We start from the raw sequence: 12,572 nt of genomic DNA, 5'->3' as shown, positions 1-12,572 counted from the left end.
TTTGTCTATTCGTTTCCCGCTGCTGCTATAACAAGTGATCACAAATGTGTACCTTAAGACAACACAAATTCGTTATCTTATATTTTGGGAGGTCAGAAGTCCACAGTGGGTCTTGCTCGGCTTAAGTTAAGGTGTCAGCAGAGCTGCAAGCCTTCTAGAGGCTCTACAGGACAATCTTTCCTTTCCTTTTCTAGCTTCTAGAAGCCAGCTGCATTCCCTGGCTCATGATTCCTTCCTCTGTCTTTACATCCAGCAGTTTCCATTTTTTAATCTCTGACTCTTAATGTGACTCTGCATCTCCTGCTGCCCTTCTTTTACTTATAAGGAGGTTTATAATTACATTGGGCCCACCTGGATAATCCAGGATAATCTTCCCATTTCAAGATCTTCAATTTAATCATGTCTGCAGAGTCCCTTTTGCCGTATAGAGTGACATATTCACAGGTTCTGGGGATTGGAAAGTGGACATCTTTGTGGGGGCTATTAGTCATTAGTCTGCTCACCACAAATTCTAATGGTAGAATCCTACAGTAGAATTTAACAAAACTTTCAAGTACATGTTTCTAGAGCAGTGGTCACTTTTCTGTTCTCACCAAACCTTCAGCAGCATTCAATAATTGTCTACTTCCTTGTTTTTGATTTTTTTTTTAAGCTTCTATGAAACTATGCTCTTTTTATACCTTACTGACTCCTGTATTTGCCAGTATGTTTTTTTTATTAACCTCAGATCTGGACTGTACTTTCTAGCTCTGTTCTCTAAAATATCATCTGCTGTATGACATTGAGTATCTTCTGATACCTTCTAAATTGTCTATCTGGCCTGCCTTTCTGAGCACAGAGTTTGACAGCATAGTTAAGTGCTCCATTTTAACCATTTATAAACCTCTGAGACTTACCTATCATTAAGTCTTGATTTTTTAATCAAACCTATTTCTCCCTCAACATTTTCCCATTCCACTAACTGGTACTAACTTATATTTACTTGTTCAAACTAAAAGACATGGAAATCATTTGAGTTCTCTCTCATCCCCATATCTATATGCAAATCCTATGGGCTCTTTCGAAGCTGTGCTTTGCCTCCTCCGAATTGTTACCACCGTAGGCAGGCTACCTTTATTTCTCAGTTTCTCGGTAACCGCTCCCTCTTGCCCTCCTACTTACTCACCTGGTTCTTGTTCCATCCCTCCTCCACACAGTGGGAAAGGTATTGCTTTAGGATTTGAAGAGACCAGGTAATTTCCTTGTTGAGATCTGTAATGGCTTCCCATTGTGTCAAATTCTTACATTGAGTTGGCTCTTGATAACTTTGGTGACTTTTTCATATTTCTCTTTGTTGCCCTGCTCTAGTCACAGTGGCCTCATTTCTGTCTTAAGTTTTTTTCACTTGATATTTCTGCTACTTGGTTTACTCTTACCTAAAGGTTTGTGTGGCTGATCTTTTCTTCACATTCAGTCCTCAAGCCGGTCTGTATTCCATCTCTTGTCAGTTCTTATTTAATCTTATTTTATTTATACTTGTTAACACTATTTGAAGTTATGTTGTATGTTTTTCAGCTTCATTGATACTCTCCCTTTCCCTGGAAAGGTGACTGGTATATTGTGAGTACTCAGTAGTTGTTGAAACAAGTCCCTCACCAAATCATGTGAGACCAGGAAGACTATTTTCCAGTTATCTCATATGCAGCAGGCCATCCTCCACTGAAGAGTGAGACATGGCAGGAACCTATTCAAAGCTCTTAAGGTCTCCAGTGAACCTGTGTATAGCTTCAGCTGGTGTGAGACTTAGTTACCCAGGAAGAATCCAGCTTTCACTTGCCTTCCCATCTATTCATCCTCTGTGGAGACTCCTCTCTAGGTCCTAATTTCTAGGAAGTCATGGTATCCCAAGTTTCCACCTAATATTAGTAATTTACCTTTTTTTTTTTTTTTTTTTTTTTGAGACGGAGTTTCGCTCTTGTTACCCAGGCTGGAGGGCAAGCTCAAGCCTGTAATCCTAGCACTTTGGGAGGCCGAGGTGGGCGGATCATGAGGTCAAGAGATCGAGACCATCCTGGTCAACATGGTGAAACCCCGTCTCTACTAAAAATACAAAAAATTAGCTGGGCATGGTGGCGTGTGCCTGTAATCCCAGCTACTCAGGAGGCTGAGGCAGGAGAGTAATTTACCTTTTTATAAATCAATTGCTTCTCTATTTTAGTGTCATCCAGAGGTTTCTTCCAGGAAGCCAGGATTGAGTGTGGTCATTCAATTCTCTTAAGAATATTTTTCATGTCAGTAAACACATTGTTTTTAATGTTTATAAAATAGTATAGTAAAGATGGACCATAATTTATAACAAATTACAGATTACATCTTTTAGTAGTTGCTCAAATTCCATGGAAGTATTTAGCTGCGTTTTCTTTGAGATGAAGGTTGGGGGGAAATGGATGCAGATTTTCATAAGGGAGCAACAGCAAAATGAGGCATTGAAAAAGACCAATGGAAAATATTTCTTTACTAGGTACATTGCTTATGCTTTACACCTAGGGTATTAATACCTTAAAAAGAAGTTCCTATTAGGTTACTGTGTGTTACTGTTCATGTCTGTACTACACTGGGGTGATACCCATCAAAACATTCTTAAAGCAAGACCATTCTTAGATAAGTGGGGTTTAGCTTTTCTTTGGTTATCTATTTAACATACAAATGCTTAATTGCAAGTGTGCCATAGTGTCACTTACTTTGACTGAGGCGACTTTATATCAGTAGAGTTCTGGGAGGCATCTAACAAACTTACCTTTGGAAACAAGGCCAAAGTATGCATCTAAATGATAGCTAATGAACGATAATAGTACTTTATGGGTTGAATCACTTTAATGAGAGAATAGAATGTGGGCAAGTGGAAAGTAACTGATTTTAGTTTAAGGATGAGTATGAAAATGATATAAGTGCCTTATGTTAGGTTTTAATGTTAAAATATGTGTCACCTTTTAATCTCTCCCAGTAATCCAATAAGATAGGTAATTATCTCCGTTGCATATATGGGAAACCTGAATTTCAGAGATGTTTTATTGTTTGTCTAATAAGTTTAGCTTCCAAAAGAGTAGAGAATAGCATGTGATTATATATTGCCAGGTTTTAAGCAGTCTTCTAGCACTTACAGATGAATCTCTCTTAGACTCAGTTTCTTTATCTGTACAGGGAAAAAAGAGTTCTCACAGATTTTTTTCAGGAAAAATCTTACAAATGTAAAATCCCAAATAATTTATGGAAAGGCCTTAATTCATAGGAAGCACTTAATAGTAGCTAGTATTATATATTCTATCAGTCATTCCCAAGCTTTAAGATTTTGTGGCCAATAGATTTTGAAATGGGGGAGAGGAGATGGAATGGTTGGCTTCTTGCCAACTGAGACTATTAAAAAAGAAAAAATAATTATCACCACAATCGTTATAAAAGGACATTTTAAAATTCAAATTGGTAGTGAACAATGTAGTTTGAGGATGAAGGACTTCTTTAAATTGAGTAAATTTAGCTTCATAAAAGATTCCAGTATAATTATTATTTTTTTTTTAATTTTACCTTGAACTAGGAATTGGATGTTCTATTAGTCTCCCTCTAGTTCTAAAATATTTTGACTCAAATATTCACATTCTTCAGAGTCCTCCCTGCTCCTACACTTATCTCCATCTGACCTAGAAATACTGGCTGACAGTTCTTGGTCTGAGTGGTTATTTACCTAAGGAACTTGTGAATAATTGTTCTTAGAAATCATAGGAGTAGAGACTATATCACATGAAATTTGACTGGATAAAACAATAGACAGTGTAAGAGAAGTAGCAAAGACAGCAGTATACACTCGTTCATTTAACAAATATTTATGTGCCAACTACTGTACTAGACCCTACATATGATGAACCAAACACAAATGATATATGCCCTTTGGAACCTGAAATTTGTTTGACTCCTATCTCCCAGGACTGGTAGATTCTTAGAAGCTTCAAAATAAATACTACCTATTCATAGAGCTTTAATTAAAGGAGAAGTGAGGGTGGAAAGACAATTAGGTAATTTATTTGGCAATTTAAAATTTACAGTGAAAAACATCAATGACTAGGAATGGCATGCAAAATTTACATGGTTTAAAAAATACAACATGTAATACTTTAAAAGCAATTTTACAAGAGTCAGTTTGGGCTATGGCTCCCGATAGGCATGCATAGTTTACTTTCCTCTACTCCTTTGTGGTTCTTTACATATATTTTGAATAAACATCTTCTGAAGAAACATTAAAATGGCAGATGCCAAGGTCCTGGAGATTCTGATTCAGTAGGGCTGTGCGGAAGTCCAGATCTGCTTTAGAAAAAACTCTTCGGTGATTCCCATGTAGTGGTCTATAGATCTTTCTTTGAGAGGACTTGCCTTAGGGATACTTCAGAAGTTTCAGAAGGCAATAAATTTAAAAGAAATCTTCACAAAGTGAAATATAGGAACATTTCTCTGTGAAATAAACTTTGCATACTATCCCTGTTGTCTCTCCTACGATTGCCAAATTAACATACTTTTAAACTGCAGAGATTAATTTGAGATTAATACAGTCAACAGGCCTATTTTAGAAAAAAATCCTTGAGAACTTCTTGACCGATATATTGCTAAAACATTTGCTTTAAAGGGCTGCCCTAATTCTGATATTTCATTGAAGTTAGGATATCACAACTTAAAATAAGAAACCCACACACTTATGTAATGAATGGCATGGACTCTGTGTTGGAGTTGTGTCTACTTTTAAAAATAGAATTTCATTTATTGCCTTTGTATCTTCTAGAGTTGTCAGTGCTCTCCAGCCAGAGGCCACCAGTAACACACTTACAAGAGGACAAAGTTGGGTTTATTGACTTATTGTAACAAAGGAGAATGCTTTCCATGGGGACCTAATGTGAGGTGTCTCAGTAAGAGGGTGTTAGAAGCAACATAGGATCTGGGCCTATCGTACGTGATTTTGGAAAAATTCAAGGAAGGAAAGACCTTGATCTGGACTGGATGATGGTAGGAGCTGGTGATAATTCTATAATAGGGTATCTTAATTCTTATCTAAAACATAGAAATGGAGCAAAGCTAGAACTGATTCATAAAGAAGTCATGCTAGCTAGGATAGGGGCTATTTAGACAATATTCATGGTTTTCTATTTTCAGGCATGATTATGAATAGTCCTGGTTTTTGTTGATTCATTATGCTCACAATGGCCTTGGCTGATGTTGTTCTGTGAAACTGTGTATGTTTTAACCAGGGAAAACCATGGTCCAGTTATGAGTTTCAGGCCAGCTCCAGGCTTTCAGGGCCTGCTTTTCTGTTTTTCAAGGTTAATATAAAAAAGATAAGTGTTAAGCTGGGTGCTGTGGCTCACGCCTATATTCCTAGAACTTTGGAAGGCCAAGATGGGTAGATCACCTGAGGTCAGGAATTCGAGATCAGCCTGACCAACATGGAGAAACCCCTTGTCTACTAAAAAAAATACACGCACACACACACCACACACGCGCGCACACACACACACACACACACAAAAGAGCCAGGTGTGGCAGTGTGTGCCTGTAATCGCAGCTACTTGGGAGGCTGAGATAGGAGAATTGCTGGAACCCGGGAGGCAGAGGTTGCGGTGAGCTGAGATCACTCCACTGCACTTCAGCCTGGGCGACGAGAGCAAAACCCTGCCTCAATACATACATACATACATACATACATACATACATACATACATACATAAAAAAGGTAAGTGCTATAGTATGTATGAATAGGATGTAGACACATTTGAAACATTCAGCAGTGGCTGTGTGTGGACAAGGCTGAAAGCTCAGGGTAGAGGAGTATACGAAGATTACTACTGCTATTTAAAACAGCTCTGTAATTACTGTGTGAACCTGACAATAACATTAACAGCTTCCATTTTTTAAGCATCTGCTGTATGCCATGTTATGTGCTAGGTGCCTTGCATATATTCAACAGCTTTGCAGGGTGAACATATTTTGATCATCTCCATTTTACAAGTAAGTAGGCAGACTATTATTTCCAGAACCGCCGGATTACAGTATTAAATGGAAGAGCTGGTATGTTAATGGGTTCAGCTCATTTGGAGCCCACTGTATTTCCACTGTACCAGGATGCCTTTCTATTCAGAACTTTGATGTCTAAAGGTATAGCAATGAAGATAAAATACACTCTTGGCAGGATTGTGCAGAGACTCAGATGCTATCATACATCTATGTGTGATGTATGAAAGCATCTAGCACAATCACTGGCTCACGGTAGACAGGTCAAAACTAACTCTACTCTGCTTTCATGCAAAGGTGCCTCTAAATGTGAGTACAGGTAAGTTAACTTTATTGAGGTTGTGGAGTGACTCGAGGATTTTAACTTCTTGGTCACAGAGAAATCAGGCTGAAGAATTTTACCATTATAGAATCATATAATTTTAAAGAACCAAGAAATTACCAAGGTCGTCTTTTCCAGATGAGAAAAATGAAGCTCAGAAAAGCAGTTCATTTGTCCAGTGTCACACATTTAATTATTGCCGGAACTAGACTAAGAAACCAGGTCTACTGACTTCTAAGCCCTGGCGTTCTCCAGGCCACACAGCTGCTGCTTTTCATGACGTGTAGATTAGCAGTCACTGTGCCCTGGGGCCCGTGATCGCTCCTTGGTTTCCCTAACAAAGATACGGGATCACTGCTGACATTTCAGATTTGAACTTGCAGAGCTCTGCACTTGGATCCTCTCCCTTCTGGTTATGTAATCTTACAGTTAAAAAAGTTTCTAGGAATGCTTTTTTATTACATTTCAATTGGCAATTTCAGTATTTTTAAAAGGGTGTTGGTAGCATTATTTCCGGGAGCTAGGTAGCGCTCCCGTTCCGCATCTCGTGGAGAAGACAGGGCAGGGGAGCGGTGAGATTGCCTCGCGGAGCAACAGGCCAAGGGTCCTGACCGCGTGGCCCAGGCCCGCGACTCCACCCCCGGAGCGGGCAGGGGCGGGGCGCGCGCGCGGGCGGGCGGGAAGGCGGAAGGGCCGGCGCCGCGCAGAGGCGGGTGCGCACCAGCCGGCAGCTGCGGAGCGGCCCGCGCCATGTCTGCGCGCAGTCGGGGCACCGAGCTCGGTAAGAGGGCTGCGGGGCTCCCCATCCCCTCTCCCTCGCGTCCCGCGCCGCAGGGAGTAGCGCGGGGCCCGCCGCCTCCCAGTGCCTCGGCCGTGGGTCCCCGAGGGGTCTTCGCCGGCGCGGGAAGCAATGGCGTCGGGTCCGCACCCACCCCAAGCAAAGGCCGAACCCGCGAGGCGTAACTCTTGGGCATTTTCGTGCTGCCGGCCTTTGCACCCAAGCTTTGCTCTTGTATGTGGAAGGAGTAGGGAAGGATTAGGTTATCACCTTCCAACCTGTTGGTTCACTCTAGCTCCCTGGTTAGAAGAAAAACCCAACAACCTAAAAAACAAAACCCCCAACGAACAAACCCCAAGCAGGTAAAACCAGATAAAAACCTTCCTTCTCCTCCTTTTAATACAATACCTGTGGAAGTCAATGCAGTATTTCCGTAGATAATTTTAACTGTATCCCTGCGGCCGTGCTGGTGGAAAAGTTGTCAGCCTTCTGGGCTCAAAGTGTAACACTGCAGATTGTGTGTGACTTTAGAGTGACAGAAATTTGTTAAAGTGCCTGTATTAGTTCCCCAGTTTTCATCTTTTTTATATTCAAATATTACTGGCAAGAAAACTTAGTTCATATTGCCTGAAATGTGAAAAATTTATAATTCAAACAGCAAAACCATGATTAAAATAAAGATTAAGCGTCTCAGTTTAAGTATTATGGCTTGGATATCTGTGTATCCAGGATTAACTTCTTACCTGTGTGATTTCTGGCAAATTAATCATTTTGCGTTTAAGTTTCTTCATCTGTGAAATGGTTATTATAGTAGTAGTTACCTTATAAGGCTGTTAGGAGATTAAATGGGAGGATACAAGTAAACTATAAAGTAGTTTGGTATATTGTGGGCATCTAGAAAGTCTTCAGTATAGATAGCATATGGAGTTACAGTTTTAGGGATTAATTTTGAGAAAATTGGCTATACATTATATGTAACACATACAGGTACTTCCTCCCCGCCCCCCTTAAAAATGACTTGTACTAAACAGTCTGCATTTTAAGAGATGTTCTGGAATTTTTGTTGAGATGTTCTGGAATTTTTGTTGAATGGTAAGAGAGTAAATCTGTCATTTTAAAGACAGTTGATTTCCTAACCTAGTTTTTTGTTTTAGTCACCGTTCTCTAGCTGATTATGTCTTAAATTCTAATCCCATCTCTGGAACGTGGACTTTATTAATAACGGCATATTTCTTAGAATGGAATATCCTTGAAAGTGGTTAATATGGGACAGGTTTGGGATGGTGTCTTACCTTGGTATTCCCAGGGATATTACCATATAATTATGCATACATCAAGGATGTGCCTTAAGTTTCCCAAAACTTAGACATTTTAAATTTGTCTTTCAAAAAACAAAAACCATTTTTACATTTTTTTTTTTTTTCGAGACGGGGTCTTGCTGTATGGCCAGGCTGCAATGCAGTGGTGCAATCTCGGTTTACTGCAACCTCCGCCTCCCGGTTTCAAGCGATTCTCTTGCCTCAGCCTCCCAAATAGCTGGGACTACAAGCGTCCGCCACCACGCCCAGCTAATTTTTTGTATTTTCAGTAGAGATGGGATTTCACCAAGTTGGCCAGGATGTTCTCCATCTCTTGATCTCATGATCCACTCGCCTCGGCCTCCCAAAGTGCTGGGATTACAGGTGTGAGCCACTGCATCTAGATTAAATTTCTTCATTTGCAGTAATTAGAATAACTTCCATTCATTTATTGAAAAGTAAAAGCATAGACATAAGTAATTGCCAGGTAGAATAATAGTAAATGTGACTTTTCTGTAGCTATTGAAATATGATAGTAGCTTTGTTTTTATTTTTTTCTTTGTTAAAATCAGATTTTTTTTTTCCTTCACAGGTATTAATCCTTAATCCAAACAGGTTTAAACTGAAATGCTAAAATAAGTTATTTGAATTACATACTAAGGAAAAAAATCATTCAGTATTAATTTATGCAATATATTAACTGATGATTTTTAAAATAGTTTTCTAATTGAAGGTCTTTTTAATAAACGTAACTAATTTCTAAAATAAATTAACATTTTTGTTCTCTTAAAAAATTCATGTTTATTGTAAAAATTCTAGAAAATACAGTTAGCACAAGAAATATTATAGAATTATTACTAATCCAGTCACTGTTATTTATATTTACTGTATATACTTCTAGTTCATAGACCTAAAAAAGAGTTCCTTTGAGACTAAACCTGACCTTCATGATTAAAAATTCTTTAAGGAAAACATTGGCATTTAGATGTATGAAAGATGTTTTCCAAATAGGGAACATACCCTCTAGCTTTAATGTTAGAGGATGGGGCCCAGCATTCTGAGTTTTAACAAGTCCTGTAGGTAGTACTGAAGCATACCCAAGTTTGAGAACCATTAGCTTAAGGATCTCCATGGTGCTGTCAAGTTCTGTACCTAGACTGTTATGCTCTATGTAGTCTATTAAAATGTACAGGTATTCTTCTATTTTATTAGATGCCACTTAATTATTGCCTAAAATGTAGCTGTACAGCGTGATCTTTCTTTTGTTCACTAATGTATCCCAGGTGCCTAGAACAGTGTTTGGTACACAGAAGACCTTCAAAAACGCCTTAAGGCTGGGCACGGTGGCTCATGCTTGTAGTACTGGCACTTTGGGAGGCCAAGGCAGGCGGATCACTTCAGATCAGAAGTTGGAGACGAGCCTGGCCAACAGGGCAAAAGCCCCTCTCTACTAAAAATATAAAAATTAGCTGGGCATGGTGGTACATGCCTGTAGTCCCAGCTACTTGGGAAGCTGAGGCACGAGAATTGCTTGAACCCAGAGGGTGGAGGTTGCAGTGAGCCGGAATTGTGCCAATGAACAACAGACTGGAGACAGACTCTGTCTCAAAAAAAAAAAAAAAAAAAAAAGAAAAGAAAAGAAAAAAGTCTGTTGAATGAAGGAATGAATTGAGACCTGCTTCTTGTTTCGGGGAACTGCGGAATCTACCTGGGCCCCATGCATGGTTGCATGGACAAGTGCTGTGAAACACGGCACCTTCTTCCCCTTTGGGAATATTTTTAAGATTGAATTTTGTTACTTCTATCTTCAAAGATACCTCAATCAGCCTATAAAGGATGTAGACAGTGTAACCTCCTTGCAAATATTATCTTTGGAGGTGTCTGGAGAATGGGGGTATTATTAGATGACTTCTAAGAATCTCCCTGCTTTGTCTCCGTGTGTCCAAATACTTTTTTGTACAAAAGAAAATTTCAAAGGCATCTGAAAAATCACCATGATGGGATTTTGTATTTTTCTTTTTGGAGACAGAGTCTTGCTCTTTTGCCCAGGCCAGAGTGCAGTGGTGCAGTCTCAGCTCACTGCAACCTCCGTCTCCCAGGTTCAAGAGATCCTGCTGCCTCAGCCTCCGGCGTAGCTGGGATTACAGGCGTTTGCCACCACACCCGGCTAATTTTTTCATATTTTTAGTGGAGGTGGGGTTTTGCCATGTTGGCAAGGCTGGTGGGATTTTGTGTTTCAAGAAGCACATTTATTTAGGTAGTTCTTGAGAACCAATCTGTACTAGGTAGTATTCCCCTAGGCTGGGGGATACAAGGTAGTCTGGGATGGTAACTGCCTTCACAGAGCTATTAATAGGTGTGGTTCAGGAGCTGGGCATCAAGCTAGAGCTACAATTTAAATAAATGCAAGTGTGAGATGCAATTATTTTTCATTTATTTTTGTCTGCAAATTAGATAGATGTACCTACACTGTGCTTTAAATGGGCAGTGAAAACAGAATGTTCTGGTCCTTTTGCATTATAATTTTTAATTTCCTTTTAAAAGAACCTATGAATTAGGGACTTAGGGAACTCATTTTTAGGGAGCTAATTTTTGACATTCCTGCTAAGGCGTAACTTGGGTACAGAGTGTTACTGATTTGGATGATGGTGACTTGCCACAGCAGTTAACGTTTAATTTTTGGAATGGATTTTTATTTATTATTTTTTGTTGTTTTAATAGAGACGGGGTGTCACTGTATTGACCAGACTGATCTCAAACTCCTAGCCTCAAGTGATAACTCCAGTCTCATCCTCCCAAAGTGCTAGGATTATAGGTATGAGCCACCATGAATGGCCTGGAATGGAGTCTTAAACCTTAATGATAGGCAAGGCTATCTGCTTGCACAATAATTCTTCACTTTATTTAATGCCTACTGTGTGCCAGATACTGTGATTAGGTGCTGGGCATAATGATAGTGTTAACATAGAACTCTAGCTACTTGTAAGGCATTATGCTGAATGCTTGAAATTCTCATTTAGTCCACAACGACCCTGTGAGGGAGATATTATGATCCTCATTTACACATGAACAACTTGAGATACAGAGAGTTTTAAGTAACTTGCCAAAAACCAGTTAGGTACAGCTAATGTAGCAGAGCCAGAATTCAAGCCCAGGTGATCTGGTGCTAATCATGCTGCATGCTTAAACCACCACACTCTGTCTACTTGTGCTAACTAGGAGTGCTACACCCGAATGCCAGGAAAGTCAAATAGATAACTGGTGAATAATGTTAATGTTACTCTTTTAGGTTTCATTTGTCTGTTTAAAATGTAAAAGGTTATTGTTTTATTGCCATAACCCACATCTTAACTATTGCAGTTTGTTTCAGAGAAGATGGAGTTTATCCCGAGGGAGAGTGGAAAAGTCCAAACTTTGGTAGATTATGAGAGTAGGTTTAGATCAGGCGTCCTCAAATTTTTTACACAGGGGGCCAGTTCACTGTCCCTCAGACCGTTGGAGGGCCGCCACATACTGTGCTCCTCTCACTGACCACCAATGAAAGAGGTGCCCCTTCCTAAAGTGTAGCCGGGGGCTGGATAAATGGCCTCAGGAGGCCGCAGTTTGGGGATGCCTGGTTTAGATGTTAGTTAAAGTTTCACATTAAAACCAGACTTCCTCTGTAACTGCTTCGTGTGAATATACTGATGAGCCTCAGAGCATCATGGGATGGTGACCAGGGAGTGACCTCCAGGTGAACAGAATGGGGCTTTTCTTTGTGTTGTCTTTGTTTTGGTCTCTTGCAGTTTTCTTCACCTTTCATACTGCAGTCTTTGGGCTGACCTCAGCTTTCTAGGTTTAAAAACCAATCCTGTGTCTTTCTTTTTTTTGAGACAGTCTTGCTCTGTCACCCAGGCTGGAGTGCAGTGGCGCGATCTCAGCTCACTGTAGCCTCTGCCTCCTGGGTTCAAGCGATTCTTCAGTCTCATCCTCCCGAGTAGCTAGGATTACAGACATGTGCCACCATGCCTGGCTAGTTTTTACAATTTTAGTAAAGACAGGTTTCACCATGTTGGCCAGGCTGTTCTCAAAATCTTGACCTCAGGTGATCCACCTGCCTTGGCCTCCCAAAGTACTGGGATTGTAGGCTTGAGCCACTGTGTCCAGC

General features: G+C 40.1%; 1 protein-coding gene across 11 annotated transcripts in view; it reads left to right on the top strand.

Moving 5' to 3' along the window:
• Positions 1 to 7,040: 7,040 nt before the first annotated feature.
• DERA (deoxyribose-phosphate aldolase) overlaps positions 7,041 to 12,572 on the top strand; it is a 240,106-nt gene continuing 234,574 nt past the window's right edge. For all 11 annotated transcript variants that reach the window (XR_012518583.1, XR_012518582.1, XR_012518581.1 and 8 more), the window contains exon 1: positions 7,041 to 7,130. Coding sequence is in view for 8 of the 11 variants with exons in the window: in XM_074403246.1 (XP_074259347.1) it covers positions 7,100 to 7,130 (31 nt within the window). In the remaining 3 variants the exon portion in view is untranslated. The remainder of the gene's footprint in view (positions 7,131 to 12,572) is intronic.

The sequence above is a fragment of the Saimiri boliviensis genome, chromosome 7, assembly GCF_048565385.1.
Source record: "Saimiri boliviensis isolate mSaiBol1 chromosome 7, mSaiBol1.pri, whole genome shotgun sequence".
NCBI classification, from domain to species: Eukaryota; Metazoa; Chordata; class Mammalia; order Primates; family Cebidae; genus Saimiri; species Saimiri boliviensis.
The sequence above is the reverse complement of the archived record's forward strand: the minus strand, read 5'-3'. Positions and strand labels throughout refer to the sequence as shown.